We start from the raw sequence: 23,802 nt of genomic DNA on the forward strand, positions 1-23,802 counted from the left end.
TCAGAATCTCTTGGATGACAGTGGCCCAAGCACTTGGGCCATCTACTGCTGCTTTCCCAGGCACATTAGCAGGGAGCTGGACTGAAAGTGGAGTAGCCAGGGCTCCAATAGGCATTCATATAGGATGCTGGTGATGCTGTTGGCAGCTTAACCCATGGCACCATAACATCGGCCTCAAATTTCTGCTTTATTTTCTAATATTCTGATGAGTCCACATCATGTTCTACTTTCATTCTAAAACTACTTAGAATTTTTCCCATGTAGCAATCTACATCCACAATCTCATTCTGATTAAAAGGCAGAGTCTTTGCAAGGTACCCAGGAGGTTTCACACAATGAAGTTCCCATTTCTCTCCATCTGCATTTCTTCCTTCTTTCCTTTCTTTCTCTCGCTCTCTTACTTTTTTTTTTTTTTTAGATTTATTTATTTATTTGAAAGGCAGAGTTACAGAGAGGCAGAGACAGAGAGAGAAAGAGATCTTCCATCCGCTGGTTCACTCTCCAAATGGCTGCAATGGCTGGAGCTGCAGATCTGAGGCCAGGAGCCAGGAGCTTCTTCCAAGTCTCCTACTTGGATGCAGGGGCCCAAGGACTTGGGCCATCTTCTACTGTTTCCCCAGGCCATAGCAGAGAGCTGGATCAGAAGTGGAGCAGCCAGGATCTGAACTGGTGTCCATATAGGATGCTGGCGCTGCAGGCCAGGGCTTTAACCTGCTGCGCCACAGTGCTTGCCCCTCCATCTGCATTTCTTACTTTTCCCCCTACCCACACCAGTGGCATGCCTCATGTTCTCCAAACAGCATTCTTTGGCTTTTGCCACAGGGCCTTTGCTTTTGCTGTTTCTGCTCCCTGAAGTCCCCTCCCTAGATATACTCTTTCATTTTCTCACCCTTTACTTATCTTTGGTCAAATGTCACATCTAGTGATATACTCTGCCCCAGATTTCTCCTCCCCTTTCCTGCCTTAGTCTCCTTAGTCTTTTGTATTGCACTTAATATGATTTGGCCATGACACCTTCTACTTACTTGTTAATTGTCTGTCATGACCCACCCTACAGGGAAGTAAGCTTTGCAAGGGCTAGGATTTTGGCTTGTTTTGTTCAGTCTTGTGACCTTACCACTTAAGGAGTGCCTGCCACAAACTAGGGGCTCAATAAATGTTTATACAATAAATAAATCAATACTGTAGAACTGCCCAAAGCTGGATGGTGGCATCTTCACATAATTCTCTGCATGTAATGGGAGGTCTGAAGATTCAGTGAATAGCCAGTAACCCTTACATATAAAAATCCTTACCACTTCTGCAAATGGACCAGAGTAGACCTTTCTTGGGTTCTGCAATGGACAGAAGCTGTGGAGCCAGCTCTGTGTAAAAGCAACAGAGGTGCTATTTTTATGGGTGCCTTATGTTAATCTTTTCCTTCTTCTATCCTGCATTACCCTGAGCTCAGCTAATCCACTAATCTTTTCTCCATGGTATTAAGAGGCAAAGGTTTAAGGTGTTAGCACTTCCAGAGTATCCGTTAAAGAGAAATCTTGAAGACCGAAAGTTGGTCAGGATCAGAATGAATGACTCTCATCAGGTAGAATTTTAGAGCCTGATTTTAGGAGCTGGAACAGAAAGTCAGGAGTCCTTAAGAAACAGGACTGGGCTATTGATCTGTTTGAAGACACGGCAGCAAATATAGATCTTTTCACTCTCCTATACACCTCTCCCATTTATGTACTAGCAACGAAACCTTGCAAATCCAAGTTTAAGTTCATTTCAAAGCCAAATCTACCTCTTTCTTGGTTCCACCCCACCACTCCCACCCCTGCCCAGTATTGGTTGGGTTTCCCTGCTACCAGATCAGGATCTTCATCAACTCCAACCTCAAATGCAAGCAAGCAAAGCACACACACACACACACACACACACACACATCTACGCTACCTATCCATCTCAAATGCTCCTGAATTCCACCCTCCCTCTTCCTTTCCTAGGTTCCTCCTACCCACTTCCCTCTTCCACCTCTCACTGAGTCCTCTCTGCTTGGTTTGTTTGCTCAGAGCTACTACATGGCTGGGAAAATACTGGTGTGAAGAAGCTCAGAGGAGTCTTTATGGGGAGGACATTTGGTTCTCTGGTTAAGATGTTGCTTGGGTGGCCGGCGCCGTGGCTCACTAGGCTAATCCTCCGCCTTGCGGCGCCGGCACATCGGGTTCTAGTCCCGGTCAGGGCACTGGATTCTGTCCCGGTTGCCCCTCTTCCAGGCCAGCTCTCTGCTGTGGCCAGGGAGTGCAGTGGAGGATGGCCCAAGTCCTTGGGCCCTGCACCCCATGGGAGACCAGGATAAGTACCTGGCTCCTGCCATCGGATCAGCGTGGTGCGCTGGCCACAGCGTGCCGGCCGCGGTGGCCATTGGAGGGTGAACCAACGGCAAAGGAAGACCTTTCTCTCTGTCTCTCTCTCTCTCACTGTTCACTCTGCCTGTCAAAAATAAATTAAAAAAAAAAAAAAAGATGTTGCTTGGGATGCTGACATCCCATATTGAAGTGCCTGTGTTCAAGTTCCAGCTCTGTTCCCCATTCCAGCTTCCTGCTAATGTGCACCCTGGGAACAGCAGGTAACAGCTTAAGTATTTTGGTCCACACCACTCACATGGGAGACCTGGAATGAGTGCCCAGTTCCTTGGCTTTGGTCTGGCCCAGAACATGTTGTTGTAGGCATTTGGCAAGTGAACCAGCAGATGAAAAATCTCTCTGCCTTTCAAATAAATAAGAGAGTAGATTAACTTTTAAAAATGGCTCTTTGCCAAACAACACTGAGGGCCTCATACCTGTGAATAGGAACTCAGAATGGGGGTAAGGTTTTGGCCTTGTGGCTTAGGGGTCACCCCAAATCAAAGAAATCCAGTGTCATCATCTGGGCTTTAGGAGATGCCCTGGCCCCCCAGGGCATGCCCTTCTCTTCCAGATGCTCCCTAATCTGGCCCTGGCCCAGGACAAATAAAGGGCCCATGGAATATTTCAAGTTAGATCTATTCCTATTACTACACAATGTATGGCTTAAAGACTCCGCCTTTGATCTCAGTTTTTATATTCATCTTCCTGGTAAACTAGATCAAGTTTAGATGCTCCAGGTATTTTTATGTGTTTGAGTTCAATTTAGAGGCAGAGTTCCAACCTCCAGTCAGAGGTCAGGCCCCAAATCTCAAGCTAACATCTGGATATTTCCATGGTATGTTCTCATCCACATCTGTTTACTCCAACAGCCACTCAAGCCAGAATTCTCCATATTCCTCTGGATGCTTATTTTATCTAGAGCACCCATAAAATATTGTCCACAAAAACAATAATCTCTCCCTAGAATGACAGTTTCACTCAGAAATTTGTACTAGATAAGTATATTTGCTTCTGTATTAGTTGTCTAGGGCTGGTGTAACTATAAGTATTGGAAATGGGTGGCTTCTGAAAAAGAGAAATTTATGGACTCAGAGTTCTGGATGCTGGAAGTCTGACACCAAGATGCCTGCAGGGTCACGGTCCCTCTGAAACTTGTAAGGAAATCCCTTGCTTCCTCTTTGCTTCTAGCAGCAATCTTTGGTGTCCCTTGACTTTCAGATGCAAGGCTCTGATCTTCCATCTGCATGTGACATTTTCTCAGTGTGTCTCTTTGCCCTCACTTGGCTGTCTTCTTATAAGGACACCAGTCGTAATGGATACCAGCATGGCCTTTGTCTTAACTAATTACACCTGAAATGACCCTTTTCCAAAATACCATTTTAAGATACTGGAGGTTAGGATTTCAACAATTTTTTTTAAGGAGAGAGAGGTCACAATTCAACCTATAACAACTGGTAAATGAGTTAAGAAGCTATTTTTTATATTTTAAAATTACTACAGACCTATGTGGAGAAGAAAGGAATTCATGTGCATTTCTAAAAAAAAAAAAGCCAGGAATGTCAAAGACAGGTTCCTCCTATGGTGGCTGTTTGGGAAACCCCTCCCAGGCACTCACGCGCATAATTTTCACCTGCTTCTTCGCTTGCCTCCATCTTTGTGGTTTGGTTGGTAGTGAAGAGAAGCGCTGATGAAGAACAGTGACTGACAAATTAGGTGGGAGCAGTTTTGGCTGTATACAACCGAACACCCAACCTAGAGGATCATAACTAAATCAGATTCTTCTGATGGACCAAGCAGTCTGCAGGTGGGCTGCTCATGAAGCCTCCGTGCTGTGTGCTCTGTCCTCATCTAGGCAGTATCCCTTCACCTCCAGCATCTTGTGTGTGTTCCAGGGAGGACAGGACAAAGGCAAAAAGGCATGTGTATGCTGTCTGTCCCCTTTCCTGTAAGCCCTGCCCAACTCTTTCCACTTATATCTCATTGGCCAACACCTTGTCACAAGACCAGCTGGACTAGAAGACATGGCTTTGAAGCTGGACATGGGCTCTGGCTCAAAAGAGGGAAAGGATATTGAGTAGACAACTTGCAGATCTTGCTTCACACCACTGGGTCTGGTGAGGTTCTAGGAACATTGGAGGCACACCCACACTTGGGTTTTGATTGCAAAGGATCTCCCCCTGTTGTACAGATGACACTGAACACAAAGCATGTGAATAATATGATGCAGTACATGATCACATGCCCAAATGCCTGGTGCTATAGAATCCAGGGAAGGCAGAAAGTAATCTGAGTTATGTAGGAGCTTCACGAAAGGGGACGAAATTCGAGCTCAATTTTGAGGGTTGGGTAGGATCAACAGCAGCTGTCATGAAACCCTGTTTAGATCCCCCTACACATGCTCAGATGGCAGAAAGGAAAAAAAACCTGTGTGCAGCCTCTTTCTCTTACTGCAATCTGGGTGAGCTGCATGCACATCCCACACTCAGATACAAGTCTTCCATATCACTTTCTTGGCATAGACTCTACCAGAAGATGGGAGAACAGGCCAATATGTAGGTCTTGACCCTAGAGAGATCTTATTGCTGAAACACACAGCAACCTTTCCATGCCTACCCCATTCATCACCTCTCACATTCTTTTCAGGCCGACTCCTAACACCCAAGAACTTGGGGCCCCCAAGAATCTTCCAACATGAGTTATTAGCCTTTTGCAATGCCAGCTGCAAGGCACTGCCAATCTTTCTGTGGTTGCATGGTATTATTTGATCTGGTGTTCCCTGCCAGCAGTTTTTAGCTTTTCAAATTCTCCACCTTTCTCCACCATTTTGCCAGCAGGGACGGGGCTCTGTACAATCACCATCTGCAAGGTGTGCTTATTATGTGAGGGATGCAGTGAGAAAGAAGGAAACCTGACCTCGGTTATAGAATTTTAAGAGACACTTCTAGAATGTATGGCACAAAAAAATAACTAAGGGGAAAAAGTTGTTGAATATTGAATTAAATCTCCCAAGAACAGAAAAGTTCTGTCAAAAACAACAGATTGGAAAGAAAGCATGACAAAACTGAAGCTTTCTTTATAGAGAGGCAGTAAGTATTGCTCAATTTGGGCAAAAGGAGATGGAACACATTAAGCCTGGATGTGTCTGAGGAAATAACCTGTGCCCAGCAGACTTGAGGGATCTGAGAGCAGAGATCCTGGTCTCGCTTTCTGGGGCTGGGCAGTGGAGGGGAGTGTGAGCCTCCAGTGAGCAGCTATTTTCCTGTGTGGCTGGGAGTAGATGGGGAGTTTGGGGAGCACTCACTGGCAGCAAACCTGCAGAGTTCTCATAGTTGGGTGAGGAGGAAGCAAAAGCAGAAGGCAAAGCCTTAGCAATTCCTGTAATCCATGCAGGATAAAGGGGCACTCATCTACATTGGTGCCAGCATGAACCCATGATGAGCAAGGACCAGCTACAACTCCACTGTTCCCACTCTGTTGCCCCAAGGAGCTGGGAAACAACCCTGGGAAGAAGACAGGGGGAAAAGCATTCAACAGAGAAAACCCTCAGAGGATGGGTTTTCCCTGAACTGGGATTAAGTTTTGTTCCATGAGGGAGATAGGGGGCTGGGGATAGAAATTAACTGAGAAAGATATAAGGAAACTAAACATTGTTAGCACACCTGAGCAGGTCATCAGCTACTGTGTTGTAAACTGTTTTTCCATTTGCTGGTTCGCTCCTCAAATGGCCAGAATCCTGGAACTTCATCCTGTTTTCCCTGTGTGTGGCAGGAGTCCAAGCACTTGGACCATCCTTTGCTGTTTCCCCAGGTGCATTAGCACAGAGCTGGATCAGAAGTGCAGCAGCAGGAACTCCAACCAGTGCTCATGTAAGATGCAGGCTGTGTGACTATGCCCAGACCCTGTAACCTTTTTTTTTTTTCCTTTGAGATAAAGCACATCCATTAAAAAAAAAAAAAAAAAAAAAAAAACTTTAGAAAACATTTTAGAATGGAAGGGCATTTATAAAAAACATTGTGAAAATAGCAGAGGATTTCTATACACTCCCACACAGTCCACCCTGTTGTCAGCATCTTTTCTTAGTTGGGAATATTTCTCACTATTAAGGAAGCAGCAATTGTCACTAACAAATCCATAATACTACTCAGATTTTCTGTTTTTACCTCATGTATTTTTTGGTTCCAGGATCACATCAAGGAACCACTTTTATATATATATATATATATATATATATATATATATATATATATATACAGAAGATCAGTTTAGTATACATTAAGTAAAGATTTCAACAGTTTGCACCCACATAGAAACACAAAGTGGAAAATACTGTTTGAGTACTCGTTATAGCATTAAATCACAATGTACAGCACATTAAGGACAGAGATCCTACATGAGGAGTAAGTGCACAGTGACTCCTGTTGTTGACTTTACAAATTGACACTCATCAAGGAACCATTTTGCAATTAGTTGCCGTGTCTCTTGGGGATCCACTTGGCTTGGGTAGTTTCCCAGACTCTCCTTATTTTTGATGACCTTGACAGTTTGAGGGAGTACTGGTCAGGTAATTTGTTGAATGTCTTTCAACTGGGATTCATCTGATGTCTTTCTCATAATGGGACTGAAGTTACAGTTTGGGAGAGGTAAGATGGCTTTGCTGGTGCATCTCATCAAGTGAACACACTACTAAATGATCCACCACTGTTTCTGATGTTCCCTGTGGCCACCAGGTTGAAGCAGTGCTTGGCAGGTTTCTCCAGGGGTTACTATGTCAGGCCCCAGTTAAGCGGATGGAGGTTCCCTTCCATCTCCTTGAGAGAAAAACGTCTGTATCTATTATTCAGAATTCTGCATGGGTGTTTCATCTCTTTTCTCCATTTAATAATTTATTGATATCAGTATTGGACTTGTGGGTATTTTTATTTTATAATTTCAGTTATAATCAAATAGTGCTTTATTTATTTTCTTGCTCCATTTGTTCCAGTTTTGGACTTTGGGAGCATTGTCGATGGGTTCCTGTATGCCTTTTTTTTTTTTTTTTTTTTTTTGACAGGCAGAGTAGACAGTGAGAGAGAGAGACAGAGAGAAAGGTCTTCCTTTGCCGTTGGTTCACCCTCCAATGGCCGCCGCGGCCGGCGCACCGCGCTGATCCGATGGCAGGAGCCAGGAGCCAGGTGCTTTTCCTGGTCTCCCATGGGGTGCAGGGCCCAAGCACCTGGGCCATCCTCCACTGCACTCCCTGGCCACAGCAGAGAGCTGGCCTGGAAGAGGGGCAACCGGGACAGAATCCGGCGCCCCGACCGGGACTAGAACCCGGTGTGCCGGCGCCGCTAGGCGGAGGATTAGCCTAGTGAGCCGCGGCGCCGGCCCTCCTGTATGCCTTTGACACACTCTCATCATGGTTGTGATTGTTTTTTAAAATTATTTTTTAAAGGGCTTATTTTATTTGAAAGGCAGAGTTACAGAGAGAGGGGGAGACTGAGAGAGAAAGATCTTACATCTACTTGGTCAATCCCCAAATGGTTGCAAAGGCTGGGATAGGTCAGATAGAAACCAGGAGCCAAGAACTCCATTCTGATCTGTGGCTGGCAGGGGTCCAAGTACTTGGGCCGTCTTCTGCAGCTTTTCCTGGAGCATTAGCAGGGAGTTAGATCGGAAGCGGAATAGCCGGGACTCCAACCAGCATTCATATGGCATGAATGGTCCCTGCCGGGCCACAATGCAGGTCCTATTGTTGCTTTAAAAAAAAAAAGTGGGGGTGGGGGAGAGGCACTTCCTTATCTTCTGGCACCACAGGATGCTTTAGCTTCTGATTAAATCTTTCCGGTCCCAGTCCTAGAATCAGCCATTTCCCCAAGAAGCCCTGATTTCTTTTATTGGAGAATGGTATTTAAAACATGCGAGCGCTGGGCACGTTTGCCGCCACCCGGGCTGCTTCTACAGTGTACTGGCTGACACAGCAAGGAGACGGATGTATTTGTTCTGCCCTGCGTCGACACACACACACACCCACACCCACCCCCATAAATCTGCTCAAGTACCCACCTGCAAGTGGCTAAGCCAGACGGGAGCTGGTATAATGTCTTCACCTCTCATCCAGTAGTACCACGTGGCTGGCTCTAGCCTCCTCCCCTTGCTCCTCTGTAACCTGCCACTCAACAGTGACAGGCGTGCCGGCGACCGTCCACCAACCTCTTATTTAATTGTTCGCATCCAGGCTACACATATTTTCTTCTACATCTCCGGTTCCTCTGCGTTTGCTCTTTAACCTCTGACCCCTCCCCCCTCCGGCACTCGGCCGTCGCCAGGGCACAGGCGCCTTGCACCTGCACGTTAGAGCAAGGACTGGTCTGACCTGGGTTTTCGTTACGGTCCCCATCCTTTCCCCTCACACATGTGGCGGGGTCAGGACTGGGGAGTTGGAAGTCCGAGAGGAGTCTCGTTTGACTGCCGAGGGGACTGGACAGATCGCCCACGTCGACGACCCCTCGGCTACCTCGGCGACTATTGCGGAGCCAGTGCCCGCGCGGCGCCGGAGCTGGTCCCCTCAGCGCTGTCCGGGCCAGTCACCCGCGGGCACGCCATCGAGAAGGGAATGGCCCCGGCGCTCGCGCCCAACTGGGGCGCCATGCGAGAACGGCCAGTCAGAGCTCTCCGGCCGCTTTCCGGCCCGGAGCTGCCCGGCTGACAGCACCGCCAGGCTGCGCACTCCGCGGCTGCCCGCCGGCCCCGCCCCTCCAGCAGGCCCCGCCCACCCGCCGAACCCATGCTCGGCCCCTGACGAGGCTCGCCGGAAATTCCCGAAGCCCCTCTTTTTTTCCTTCCTCTCCTTTCCCTGCTCTCCCTTTTCCTTTCACCCGGGTTCCCTCAGCCGTGATTTACCCCCTCCCCCTCCTTCCTTCCCCATTTGAAATCAAGATGGAGGCTCGTGGCTGCCGCCGGCGTCCGTGATCCCGGAGCTCCCGCCGGCCACGGGCCCCCCGCCTCGCGACTGCGTGTCCGGCGCGGCGCGCGCTGCTGCCCGCGCTCCGGCCGGCGCCGCCGAGGCCGTGGCTCCGCGCCCCCGCCGCGCGGTCGGCTCGCGACTCCCGGGTGGAGTCCTCGTCTATGTGGGCGCGCTCCTCGGGCCGAGCCGTCGCCGCCGCCGCCCGCCGCCGCCCCGGGGCTCTGCGTCCGCGCGCCGGGCGCGGGCAGCTGGGCGCTCGGCGCCGCCAGATCCGGCGCGGAACGGGCGGCGCTCGGCGCTAGGGGCGCGGGGCCTGAGGCGGGCGCGGCCGCGGGCGCTGCCGCGGGCGCTGCCGCAGCCATGAGCGGCAGCAGCGGCGGTGCCGCCGCCCCCGCCGCGTCCTCTGGCCCCGCCGCGGCGGCCAGCGCGGCCGGCTCGGGCTGCGGGGGCGGCGCCGGCGAGGGGGCTGAGGAGGCGGCCAAGGACCTGGCCGACATCGCGGCCTTCTTCCGATCCGGTGAGTGTTACCGCGGCCGGCCGCCTGCCCTGGCGGCGCTGCCCAGCGCGGTAGGCGGCCCCGGGCGCACCCGGTGCCTGCCCGCCCTCCGGGCCCCGCGCGCTCCCGCCCGGCACTGCACCTTCGCGCCGGGACTCCAGATCCGACCCGCCCGGCGTCCTGCTCGCTGCCCACGCCGCCCCGCTCGCGGGCTCGCTTTCCTCGCTCCCTCCCCAGGTCCTGGGTTAAATCCCCCCTTTTCTGCCGGCGGCGGCGGCAGCTCCGCGAGCTGGGGCGCCGGCTCTTTGTCTCTTTTTGCGGGAGGGCCAGGGAGACGGCGGCGTGGACGGCGTGGGCGGAGGCCCCTGCCCTGGGGCCGAGCAGACCCGGTCAGGGTCACTCCGGGTCCGGGAAACCGGCGCTCCTCTGTGCGTGTGTCTGGCGAATTCAACCGGGTTCTCGTGCTCGGTCCTTGAGCCTGTCATCCCCGGCCTCAATCTACCCTTCTGTGAAATGGGGCAGCCGTGGTACCCCGTCACCTAGGGAGGGCGTCAGGGGGCTTGGTGAGCCATTGTCTCGGGGGCGGCCCGGGAGAGGCATGTGGGGCTTCGGGGGCCGAGGCTCGCGCGGCCCTGCGTGGGTGGCCCCGGGTCCGCCCAGGCGAGGAGGGGTGGCCGCGGGAGAGGCGAGCGCCGTGACCGGCTGCGGGAGGGGCGTGGGTGTGCGGCGCAGGGGGCGTGACAGGGCGTCCCCGGGATCCCGGCGGCGGCGCCGCCTCCAGCCCAGCGCAGATCCCGCGCGAGCGGGGCCCGCGGCCCCGCGCCCCCGCGCCCAGCCCCGTCTGCTCGCGCGTGCGGGCGTTTGCCGAGCGGCGGGAGGCGGCCGAGCTGTCCGCGGCCCGGAGCGCAGTCTCCGGCGGGGCGGGGAGGATGCAGAGCCGGCGCTGGAGAGCAGAGGAGGGCGCGCCAGGTCGGTACCGGGCGGTGCGGGGTGCTGACCTTGGTCCCCGTAAGCGCGGCCGGGTCGGGGATCCCGAGGAGCCGGGAGGCGCGGGGGAGGTCGGCGGCTCGCGTTTCTTTCTCCGTGGCTTCTTTCAGAACCAGAGCTTAAGATCTGGGGAGAACCTCTCGGCACCCGGGGTGGCGAGGAGCAGCCGCAGGGGAGGGCAGTGTCGGAGGCAGAAGTTGCTGTGCGGGTGAAACCTAGTTCAGCGCTGGCTGCCCTGTCTTCTGGGTCTGCCAGGCGGGGTTATTTTCGACTCAGTTTTAACAGGTTGGTTGTGCCTAGGAGTGACACTCTTGGCTCTGCAGTGTCAGTTCAGGGTTAATAGACTTACCAGTGCTCCTCCGGAGAGGTCCCCGCAGAAAGCAAAGGTTTAGGACACCCTGGGCTCCTTGGAAGGAAAGCCTCTTTTTGCGTGTGTGCGACCAGCCTGGTAAGGCAACCCCGTCTTACCTCTTATAGCAGAACTGGGACGTATTTCCTTCATGCCCTGAAGCTAAAGTCTAGCCTGTCTCCTTTCTGTCTCTACCACCTGTCACAGAATAATAGAATCCGTGCAGAATTGAACTCCACTCTGTCAGAAAGGCTGTTGTGCCCCGGGAATGGAATTTTTGGTGCTCGTGAGACCGATTTTACCGATTTTATTCCAGCTCTATTATGCATACTACAGAATTTGCTTCCTTTTCTGCCAAGCGCCCCAGAAGACATCAGGTCGAACTGGACTGGCACAGAAAACTTGTTCCCTGTCTAGCGGCTCTTGAGGGGTTAGCATTTGCTCTTTCTTTGCCTAGGCCTGGCTGTACCTGTCCGCCCAGGCTCCTGTTAGCGTTCAGTTTGAGGCAGAACCAGGTAATGCTGCTCCCTGGCTTGGTGCTGACTTCACAGACTTCCCCTTTAGTTGTTTGATTTGGAACCAGGAGTGGGGCAGCCAGGTTTTTGGTAGGATCAGTTGCAGCGGCCCATCCCAGGGATAGAATGGAATCTCTTTTAAAAGTGCTTCTCCTGGGATGGGCTTGGGGCACAGAGGGTTCAACCACTGCCCAGACACCTGCATCCCCTGTCAGAGTGCTGATCGAGGCCCAGCCACCCTGCACTTTTGATCCAGCTTCTTGCTGATGGACCTGGGAAAGAAGTGCTGATGGCTCAAGTACTTGGGTTCCTGACACCCACCTGGGATACCCATTTGGCTTTCCTGGCTCCTGAGTTTGGCCTGGTCCAGGTGCAACTGTTGGAGGGTATTTGGGGAGCGAACAAGTGGATGGAAGTTCTCACTCTGCCTCTGCTCTCTCTGTCACTCTTTCAAATATATCTTAATTTTTTTTCCACTGCTCTGAATTCCTGTCCTAGATCTTGCTTCTAGCATCTAGGCCAGTGGTATCTAGCAGAGGGTGGAGAGGGGCTTTTCCCTTGGTGGGGTGTGGTGGGGAGGGGTTTGCACAGTCAGGACCAATCAATCAGGGGGACCCTGGGTGGGGAGTTCATCTGTGAGGGAAGCAACCAAAGGGACCCTCCTGGGCACTTTAGATTGAATGTGATGGCTGAGGAGAATGAAGCAACCAAATCTGTCCTACAGTCTTTTCTAAGATGTGGAAATGTGGAAAATAGGTTCTCTTTGATCAGGGTGTAAACATTTTTCCGGAGTGTTTTTAAACTAAGATGACATAGACAAAGGCTTTTTGATGGTTTTCTTTCTCTTCTCAGCTCTGACACCATGTTTGCTTGTCTGTCTTATTTTCTTCTTGTTATCCTTCTCATGGCTTCTGTAATCAACTTTATGTTCATAGCCACAGGTTGAAAACTGGTACCCATGGTTGAATGAAAGGAAAAAAAAATTTGGCTTGTTAAAACTTTTTAGCAATTACAGCAGTTCAGAAGTAGAATGAGCTGCTGTGGATTTCTCCATTACTGCAGGTGTTCAAGGAGAGGCACTGCCCCTTGCCAAGGTTTGGAGTTGGTCGCTGGGGACTGAACACCTTCCCTGGAGAGGGGTCAAGAAGGTAGATGGTACTGGGGAATACTTCCCTTTCACTCTGCACTTTATTCCCCACTTTTCTTTTTTTTTTTTTTTTGACAGGCAGAGTGGACAGTGAGAGAGAGAGAGACAGAGAGAAAGGTCTTCCTTTGCCGTTGGTTCACCCTCCAATGGCCGCCGCGGCCGGCGCACTGCGGCCGGCGCACCGCGCTGATCCGATGGCAGGAGCCAGGAGCCAGGTGCTTTTCCTGGTCTCCCATGGGGTGCAGGGCCCAAGCACCTGGGCCATCCTCCACTGCACTCCCTGGCCACAGCAGAGGGCTGGCCTGGAAGAGGGGCAACCGGGACAGAATCCGGCGCCCCGACCGGGACTAGAACCTGGTGTGCCGGCGCCGCTAGGCGGAGGATTAGCCTAGTGAGCCGCGGCGCCGGCCTCCCCACTTTTCTTTGAATAGGTTAGGGCTCCGGAGCCATGGCTGCCCTTCTGAGGGCTCTGCGGTGTCCACCTTGCTCAAGGTCTCACCCTGTATGCTGTTGTCTCATTTTCCCCCAGGACCTCTGCACAGAAGCTCCCTATTCATTTCGATGATCCTGAACACCCATATACAGACCTGGAGCATAGCAGGCAGGCCAATTTGTGTTCAAGTGGCTGGAATTGAAATGTGTGTGACTGTGTGTTAAAGGGCAGCTAAGAGATTTTTTCTGCAAGTGTTAGTGAATTTTAGACTTCACTTTTCTCCTTTGTACAGAGCTCAGCACTGGAAAAGAGAAAGTAAATTTCTAGTTTTCAAAGCCAAAGGAGAAAAAAGGGAGAATCACAGAAATGAGCTAGTCCAGTTTTCTCAGTTTTATGGATGAGGAATCAGATTTCTAGGGAGGTTCCATTACTTACCCCCCCATCCTCACCCCCCCACCCCACCCCTGGAATGGGACCCAGGTAGAGGTGGGGTCAGGGCCAGGAAGCTTGCCCTGGATGCTCTTTCTCAGATGACTCTCATGGCCAGGATGTTGCTTACATTAGTTCTCAGCCCCACTGGGACCAATCACTTTTATTGCCAATCTATTTTGGGGCCCTGTTCTTGTGGCAATAAATCGTTCTTTCAGAGCTCCCTATTTAACCTTGCAGCCATGTGGGGGGAGGGGTGCTTACATAAATGCATTATTTTTAACCTGCCTGGCATGCGTTAGGTTGGCGTTAAATGAATGTGGAGAATAAAGGTTTATGCTTGTTCCGGAGCCATGATCTGCCATGCTGGGTTTCTTTCGTCATTAAATCTCGTTCTGGACTCGTGGCCACAAGCCCCTCTCTTTCCAAGCAATGTTGAAGAACATGGAGTCTGTTGCTTGGTGAGGGAGCGGCTTGGGACCTTCCTATGTGTTGATGTGAGGCTTTCCACCTGGAGTGCAAGGGGAGCTTTTCTTGCTGTTTGTGTTTCCATACGACTTAGGCGTGGGCCCCCAAGCTCACCATGCTATCTGTATCTGTTGCAGTCGGGACCTGGCGGCTCTGGACATTGTGAATACCAATAATAATGGCTGTGAGGTGTGTCTTCATTACCTTTGGTATTTTGAAAAGGGAGGCTGGAGAAAATGTGGTTTGTTGGTGAATGTAGGCTTCTCCTTCTTAGGTGGTACAGTCACACTCAGTTTTAGAGAAAAGCCAGATTTCTCAAACAACTCCTGTAAGTGACATTCAAAAAACCAAAGAATAATAGGAAAGTAATCATTGTAAACTGTCTTGACTGATGTAGGATATTGTATTTTCCTTTTTGCAGCTTAGCAATCTGGGACTCAAATGGAGATTTGTATGAGGCTATTTTAACTCTTTAAATAACTAACCCAGGATTTAAATGAGGTCAGTGCTGGGGTTCAAAATGGAGCATGTTTTAGATATGTTCTTGAAATGGATGTTAACAATATGTCATTAGGATGGTCTTTTTAGGCATTTTAAATGTGATAGATTTGGGATCTGTTCATAACTGAAAGTGAAAGATGTTTTGGAGCTTTATAATCAAAATAGGTTATATCTGATATCTATTTGATGACTCCTCTGAGAAAGTAAGTTTTAATCTCACATCCTTGGCAGAATTCCAGAGAAAAGTCAAACTCCTAATCAACAGCCACACTTGACCGCGTGTAAAATCACTTGTGTTGATGTGAATGAGCTGTGCTTTACTATAAAAAGAAGTTCCATCACCACTCTCTCCTCAGTTCTATAATGAATTAGGTTTGATTTCCTTAAGTGCATTGTCTTGACACATTTTTAATAGTGCCATTGGCAGGAGGTGGTAGCTACTGCATGGAAGTGGGGCAGTGGGTTTAGTGACTGTCAACTGGTCTCTGGTGGAAGGCAGTGGTCTATACTGACCACTTTTCCCTCATTTCTTCCTCTTCCAAGTTTCTGGTCCCGTAGGCTTAGGTGAACTGTTAGGGGTGATTCTGCATGGATATGCTGTGTTCCTTATCTTCTCACCCCCATTTAAGCTGATGGGGCCGCAATGGGAGCAAGGTATAAGCAGGTGTACATGGTGCAGCCACAGAGCTCTCTGGTCCTGTTCCAGATTCTGTTGACAGCTCCTCAGCAGGGCGGTGGGAAAGGGAATGAGCAGGCCCTGGGAGACTTCTCAGTGACCCTCGCATTTCTGACAGCAGTGTCATTCAGCTGGAGCCGTTCTGGGAATGCTCCCTGCTGAACCTCTGAACTGGGGGACAAGGAGCACACAGGAGTGGAAAAGGCCCTGGGAGGCCTTCTTGCTCCCCTGCCCTGTGCCTCCAGTACTGACTAGGGCTCCTCACTCACCCCAGGGTCTAGCCTCCGGAATTTAAAAGAAGTGGGGATTTCTGTCTGGTCTTCCCAGTGTGGTCTCCTAGCTTGTTGTGGATATTAAGCCTCACAGACAGACATGCTTGTTTATTGGAAATCTTGCTTTCACATTTAATGGTTAGTAAGTGCCTGATTACTGGTTTTCACTTCTTATTCACCAATGGAAACAATTTCCTTACTGAATAGTTGTGTTGTTACTTTAATTTCCTCTTTTTTGTTTCTTCTCCTTGTAAGGAAGTCCCTTGAAACCCAACTTTTAACAACCACTTGTCCCCTGGGAAAAATTATCTGTCAGTGAGGGATACAAAGTATGTGCAGAGGTGGGGGGAGTTGAGCTGCAGGAGTGGGAGGGTTCCTGAGGTTTCTCCCTGGGGCACCTGGGACGCCTTGGTAGTGAGCCGCCTATTTGGTCTGATGGCAGGTGTGCTATGGAAATGTAACACCTGCTTTTGATGATAAATGTACTTGAGTTTTAGATTCTTATTTTTATTTTAGTGAGCCACGTGTCTGTTCTTGCTGGTGAAGGTGAGGGAATAGAGCAAACCTGGTGTTGGGGAAGCATCATTTTGGGCATTGTCATAAATGAACACATTTTAGCCATTGATTGATACCAGAACATTGCATGAAAGTTAGCCAACACAAAGACTATGTTCTAGGTCTGTGGTGCATTAATTTAGCACTGTCCATGGGAGTTTATCAGGCTTGTTTCCTTGGTATGTGGCCCTCTTATGGATAGGTATGAATCGCACATGTTTTCCCATTTAAGAGGATTTCTGGAATGGCTGTCCTCCCTCAGTTGCAGCAGAGACCTGTCTGCTGTGCTGTTCCATCATGGCCCTGCTGCTAGGAAAGGCTGGGGCCCTTTGCCATCTGTCTCCTTACCTGACTGCTCTTAGCACTAAAACAACAAAGGTGTGAGCAGGTAAATTGTAGTACATCCATGACAGCAGTCTCAAAAGGCTATCTATTGCATAGTTCCATTTCTATGTGATGTGTGACATTCACAAAAAGGTACAGCTGTAGTAACAGATCCGTGGCTGGTCTCCTGGAGTTGGGATGGGGAATGTGACCACAGAGGGATAATGGGAAGAGGAGATGGGGGACCATGGAGTTATTTTGTGTCCTGGTTGTGGTGCCGGTTACAGATGTTAAAGTTCATAGACCTATACACACACATAGACACAAATCAAAAAACCACAACAGTTAACTGTAGTTACTTTAAAATACAATATTAAAAAAGGCTGATAACAAACTGGAAGAAAATCATTCTTACAAAGAGTTACATATATGCACAGTTAACAAAAGCCTTTCTCAAATTAGCAAGAAAAATAGGCAAGCAGACAATCAGAGAAGTGTGAATGGCCAACAGAATACTCAGCCACACTACTAATCGGAGAAATTCAAATAAAAACAAAATACCTACAGAAACCGAAGCCAGTGTAAGTTGTTTCTCCAAGTAAACTGTAACAAAATTGAGTCATTTTGGAAAGATTTTTTTGTGGATTTGGGAGAGAGTAATAGTTGCTCAGTCTGCACTATGAGGTCTAAGCCTCCTATAACTGCTAAGGCTACTCTAGGGGAACCCTAAGACAGATAAGGGCAAATAAAATCTCTCCCTGTGATTCTGTGAAAAGTGTTCCCTTGGCAGTTCATTGGGTGCGTAAGTCAAGTCCACTGAGTTAAAACACTCATTCGGCATGGACAGTCACCATTTTTTTCTGCTGCAAAATATCCCATTTCAGTGATTTTTGCTGCTGTCCAAATAGAAAATGAAAAGCGCACATGCTCTGGTTCTGCAGTGGCTCAACAGTCCTGGTGTTAAACGAGGAATTTCCAGGGCTACGCTTCATTTGGTGGGAGGAGTGGTTCCTGCATTAGTTGCAGGGGCTGGGTGGTAGTGGTAGTGGTGGTCATTTGCCCTCAGCTCCTAGACCTTAACATATGTTGAGGACTCATGAATTAGTTTGTAAGGTATTAGTCTCCTCCCTATTTAAGACTCATAACCATAAAATAAACTCTTCTTCAGCTTGAGAGAAACATTTCACATAAATGTAGAAACCTCAATATTTCAGACAGGGTTTGTGGGGTGTGTGTGTGTGTGTGTATGTATGAGTATGTATCTTGGAACAATCATAAAATAACCCACTTTGGAATTCGGTGGAGTAGGTAGTTTAGTGCAAGAAGAAATAGCCATATCGGAGACTAATATCTGAAATCTATATTAGAAGAGCTAATATTCCCTAGTATATATGAAGTAACATGTAAAGTGATATATCTTAGAGAAAAATGTTTTAATTGTAATTTGAAAATAATGCATATGAATTGTCCAAGGTGTTGGTGAGAACTGTGTATGTGTGTATATGAAAATTGTTTTCTTTGATTTCATTTCTCATGTCCATTTGACATTATCTCCATGGTCACAGATTCCTTTCTTTGCTGCTGTTCCGCTGAAGCTCGTGAGGGTGCTGCTGGGTCAAATGGATTCTGAAAGTTTTTCCTTATTTATCAGATGTGCTAGGATCTGAAGGAATACATAAAACATTTATTGTTTTTTTTTTTTTTTTTTTTTTTTTTTTTTTTTTTTTTTTTTTTTTGACAGGCAGAGTGGACAGTGAGAGAGAGAGACAGAGAGAGAGAAAGGTCTTCCTTTGCCGCTGGTTCACCCTCCAATGGCCGCCGCTGCAGCCGGCGCACCGCGCTGATCCTGGCAGGAGCCAGGAGCCAGGTGCTTTTCCTGGTCTCCCATGGGGTGCAGGGCCCAAGCACCTGGGCCATCCTCCACTGCACTCCCTGGCCATAGCAGAGAGCTGGCCTGGAAGAGGGGCAACCGGGACAGAATCCGGCGCCCCAACCGGGACTAGAACCCGGTGTGCCGGCGCCGCAAGGTGGAGGATTAGCCTATTGAGCCACGGCGCCGGCTTATTGTTTTTTTAAAATTGTTTTTGGATAGCTGAACTGATAAGGGCCATAAAATACAATTTCTGTAATATTTATTCAGAAGCTCCCACACAGGTATTGGGAAACAACACTTTGATTAGAGTGTTATAAATACTTTCACTTAACCCTGTCTCCCTTACCCAATAAAATCTCTAAAGCTTGAATCACCTGTATTTTGACATCCAAATAACTGGAATAATTCCTTCATTAATCGCATGCTAAACAAATAGGTTTTTCTTGTGTGTAGGTAACATTTTAGAAATATAAGTTTATGACTATGAGAAATTTTTTTCAGCACTCACTTTCCTTTTGCGTCCCACATGATGGTGGCTGGCATGCCAGGAGGGAGCACTGATTGCTCGGAAATATAGCTTGTGCAGGATATGTCTCGTATTTTGATTTTAGTGTCTTTATGCCTTTGTCTCAATTTTGTTGCAACTTTCCTAATATATCTTGGGTCCAGGAGCCTGCAGAATCATGTTAATTTGTTGGTTTTCAGGTCATACCTCTACCCTGTGTCAGTTCAGATCAGTATACCTTGATAAATTGCTGCTCCCCATGGAGAGGCCTCATTGTAGTCATTTAAATCCAGCATTTTGTTAGTTGTTGGTGTCTTTGTTTCCCAGCATTTAATCGCAAAATTTGCTTGATTGATTGTTGGGCATTTTTTCCATATGTCTTGGCATTTTTAGGTCCAATTTCAACTCTGCTGGTTGCTGATTTCGTAGTAGACTTGAGCCTGTTTGGGAGATGGGACCTAGGTCCTGAACCAAAGAGCTGGAAACTTCCGTGTTTGGGCCCATGCAGAACTGGGGTGTAAACCTGTAGATCTCCTGAGAAATGAGTGCGTCCAGAGGCAGTAACCTGCTTGTGGTTCATAGGAGGATACAGTATCTTTACTTCCTTTTCTCCAAAAGCCATTAATGCCATCCTCTTAAGGAAGTCTAGAAAAATCTTTCTCACAATTATTACTCAGACTACTGCCACCACTGGTTACCACCATTCAAGTGCCGGTGGCTACCAGGTACTGTGCAAGGTGTGTTATATACCTTTTTTGTTTGTTTAGTTTAAATTATTTATTTAAGCCATCTCCTGCCTTAAGCAAAGAGATGGAAGATCAGTATAATGGTCATCATTTGATACAAGTAAGGAAGGTGAGCTTAAGGTCCCAGACACCTTTCTGGTCTGCTTGTTGAGTGGTGGTCCAAACCAGAGCTGTGGTCCCCAGTGGCTATAAGGGTCCAGGTTCTCATTATTCATCTTCATAGGCAGTTGGAAGTAGATTCACATGAGGGTTATGGAATAGAGTATATTTCCATTTACCCATGGAAAAGGCTTGGACCTGAAGTGGAGATGGGGGTAGGCTATGAACTTGGGTCCCTTGGGTCTCTTGTGCCTTTCGTGGTACGACTTCAGGTAGACATTTAGCATGCTCTCGCCCATGCCAGGGAGTGTGAGGAAGCAAGTGAGGGCCTTCCCTCTGTGAGCTGATCCCTCCTCGCCGTGGGCGCAGGTGGGACTGACCTAAAAGTCTAGAAACCCTGGACCCAGCTGCCGCCGCTGGCATTTTCCTCCTGGACCCTGTTGTATACTTTTATGGATGCAAATACCCATCAGCAGGTGGATGATGCTCTTTCGTGACACATGAGGATGTCAGTGTCAGTTCTCACTGAGGGTAAATGACCTGCCTTAGTGTGCTCTTTAAGGGCTGGACTTTACACCAAGTGCTGTCCAGTCACAAAGCTGTCCGGGCCTTTACCTCCCTAGTGGAGGGAGAGAATAGAAGTGGCTCTCTTCTCTTTACAGCATCCACAAGATTCTGCATTGTCATTTTAAAGTCTAAACTGAATGTGTATGTCCTTGTGTGTGGAGAATCAAAGCTATAATTTACAAGTCTCACACCAAATAAAAGTTGAGTGAAAGATTCCAGCATAGACCAAGTATTTTTCTTCTTTTGGTTTGGGCCCTGTAATTTAGTTTCTGTTCCTTTCCTCTTCTCACCTACTTAAAATTGGTGTTGCTTTTTACATAAATAACTCTAGTAGCCCCAGCTTTCCAGTTGAGGTGTGTTGGCTATGTTGAGATTTACTGGCTGGAAGCTGCCTCATAGCCTGGGGAGACATCCTGGCTGAAATGTGGGTCCTCTGTTTTCTTGGCTGCCTGGACTTGGACTTCGGTGCTGGGGTGGTAATTTAGGGGTGGGGTGGCAGTGTGGACAGGGTGGGCGTGGTTAGCCACCAGGGGAGCTGGGTCAACCCTCTGCTTTGTGTGACATTGTAACCATTCCCAGTCTTCCTCCCTCACAAAGGAAAGAATAGGCCTGGGGAGTGAGATTGCAGGAGGCTTTTGAGATGCTTTTTTGGGAATTGTTTTTTTTTTTTTTTTTAAAGGGGTACAGAACTCTTTATAGCTGCCTTGTTGCAGATATTCTTGTTGTTGCTATTGATGTTCATCAAAATGTGCAGGGGGTAATGTGATGCTTTACTTGGTTGAGAGCAGGGTTACTTCCCACTGTACTTTTTTTGTGAAATAACTGAGGCATGCATTCTGGACTTTTCTGTTTGTGGGGTCTGGTTCCCTTCACAATTGATAGCCGATTTTATGGGGTGCTTGCTTAAGTTTATACCACATACAGCATCTAAGCGTTAGTTCCCCTGCATCGTTTCTACACTGGGGACATGTTTTTGTTGTTCTGTGTGTCTGTGTGACTCCACATTTGCCGGAAGTCTTAGTATTTCAGTTAGAGGATGATTGACATGCTGGTTGCTTGAGGGCAAACATTATCTAACCAGAAGGTATATAAGGCCCTGTAAAAACTTAGAGGTTTCCATTTTTCTTGGTTTCAGGTTCTTTGATTTTTGTTTACTTTTTTTTTTTTGAAACTGTTTAAAATTAAAAAAAAAAAAAAAAAAAAGCAGAATTGGCCTGGCATTTGATGTACAGTTATGGGTTGCTTTGTCTTTTTTTTTTTTTTTTTTTTTTGGGTAAGATTTATTTATTTATTTGAAAGGCAGAGTTACAGAGGCAGAGAGAGAGAGAGAGAAAGAGAGAGGTTGGTCTTCCATCTGCTGATTCACTCCCCAAATGGCTTCAATGGCTGGAGCTGAGCTGATCTGAAGCTAGGAGCTGGAACTTCTTCCAGGTCTCCCATGTGGGTGCAAGGGCCCATAAACTTGAGCCATCTTCTGCTGCATTCCCAGGTACATTAGCAGGAAGCTGGATCAGCCAGGACTCAAACCAGTGCTCATACGGGATGCCAGTGGCACTGCAGGTGGCGGCTTTACCTGTTTTGAGTCGGCCCCCCTTTTTTTTTTTTTTTAAACAAATAAACATAGTACAAAACTCAGATTCATATCAGCCTAGGTGAATTGTCATTTTACTCAGTGTTCCGCTATTGGTTCATGTCCTCATTGTTGACTACATTTAAATAATTTTATTTGCTTGTTTTTTGGAAGGGAAAGACTTTATTTTGGAAACCAGAAGTCATAACTCAAGCAGAAACACAGACTAGATCTCTGCTTGTTTCTATTTCACTATGTTGCTTTGTCTTCCTGTCACTCTTTCTGAATATAGATGCAGTGTACATATTATTTTTTATCTGAATCATTTGTGAGTGAGTTGCAGATGTGATGATGGTCTTTACCTCTAAATGGTTCAGTATGTATTTTCTAAGAGCCAGGATATGCTTTTACATAATAATCAAGATCAGGAAATTACTTTTGATATAATATCATTATATAAATCCACTGTCTTTAATAAAATTTCCCCAAATGTCCCAAAAATGTCCTTTTCGGCAATTAAAAAATTATCCAGGATCCCATTCAGGACCAATATTGCATTTCATTTTTGTGTCTCTGGTTTCCTTTAATTTGGAACATCTCTGTAGCCTGTCTCCCTTGTTAACATTGGGATTTTTGAAGGTCACAGGGCAGTTATTTTGAAGACTAGCCCTCAGTTCCATGATTCCTCACAATTAGATTTTGGCAGAGGGCAGTGTCCTCTATGAGCATTGCATCTGGGAATGTGTGATGCCTGCCAACCACTGCAGTGATCCTCAGATCAGTTGGTTCAGGTAGTGACTATCAGTCTGCACTGTATTTGTCTCTGTAATTAGGGTTTTGTGGGGAGACAGTTTGAGGTTTTGTAAAGTCCTCTTTCTCCATCCTTTCATTTGCTGTTTGTAGCATTCACTGATGATCTGTACCTTAATCACATTAATTGTGACTTTCCTAATTTCTTTCTTCCATTTTTTTTTTTAGGTGGCTTTCTATTGAAGGAGGAGCTTTTCCTTCTCAGTTTATTTATTTGTATGTGTAAGTCCTCTTGGTTCCCTGTTTTATGCAGTGAGTTAAAATTCCTTGCTATCATTATTTTGTTTGATGCGATGAAATTGAACAAGACCCTCTAAAATTTACCTTGAAATGTGGCCCCTTAAAGTTCCATAGAAATGCTATCCGGGGTGCCACATGCGCTACTGGAATTTGGGGTGCCTTATGATTTCACCACGGGCTTATTACTAAATCCCCGATATTAATAAGCCCAAGAGGGTTCTTGCCTAATATTTAGAGAAGAATTCTAAATACCGGCACAGATAAACGAGGCAGCATGGTACGTTTTAAGCTTTTATTTAGTGAGAAAGATGCATAGAAGGGTGAGAGCTTATTTGGGGGGAGAGAGGTGAATAGGGGTTCATACCAAGCACCAGGAACCAGCCAAGTGGAACAGCATCTAGGCCAGGAAGCCTAGAGCACATGGCCCAAAGGCCATGCACCCTGGAGGCACAGGGCTATAGCAAGCCTTGTCCTGGCAAGAGGCCAGGGAAGAAGAGCAGAGCTCAGGCACATTGTGCCCTAAGTTTTTAACCCACTTCAAAGGGGAGTGGTTAATTAACCTGATTGGCTGGTGGGCACCCCGGTGTGGCCAGGTAGGGGAATGAGGCCACACAGGGGCGTGGCAAAGGCATCAGGTAGGAGCATGAGGTCACACGGGGGCGTGGTCTTCCAGTTCACAAATCTGATCAATTTTAACCTGTATGTCTGCCTACTTCAAAATGATCTTAGGTTTGACTGGAGGTGGAGGTGGTGGATCCCTTCATGCTGGCTCCTTTATCTTTTGTGACCTATCTCCTTCCCTTCTTCCTTTTTCTCTTCCCATTTCCTCTCTTTGATTTGACCCAGCTCTGGGATCAGCCATTTATTTCTCTGGTTCATTTTAGAAGAGAACAGTATTTTGACACACAATCTG

At 47.9% G+C, this 23,802-nt stretch overlaps 1 protein-coding gene across 6 annotated transcripts in view; it reads left to right on the forward strand.

Annotated features, from left to right (window-relative positions):
- Positions 1–9,161: 9,161 nt before the first annotated feature.
- Positions 9,162–23,802, forward strand: part of TRIO (trio Rho guanine nucleotide exchange factor) — a 373,294-nt gene continuing 358,653 nt past the window's right edge. For 5 of the 6 annotated variants that reach the window (XM_070056594.1, XM_070056595.1, XM_070056597.1 and 2 more), the window contains exon 1: positions 9,162–9,844. In XM_070056594.1, the coding sequence (XP_069912695.1) occupies positions 9,688–9,844 (157 nt within the window). In that variant the 5' untranslated portion in view covers positions 9,162–9,687. Of the gene's footprint in view, positions 9,845–9,914; positions 10,793–23,802 lie in introns of those variants that run through there. The other variant, XM_051853565.2, reaches the window with a different exon arrangement.

Source organism: Oryctolagus cuniculus, chromosome 14 (assembly GCF_964237555.1).
Source record: "Oryctolagus cuniculus chromosome 14, mOryCun1.1, whole genome shotgun sequence".
NCBI classification, from domain to species: domain Eukaryota; kingdom Metazoa; phylum Chordata; class Mammalia; order Lagomorpha; family Leporidae; genus Oryctolagus; species Oryctolagus cuniculus.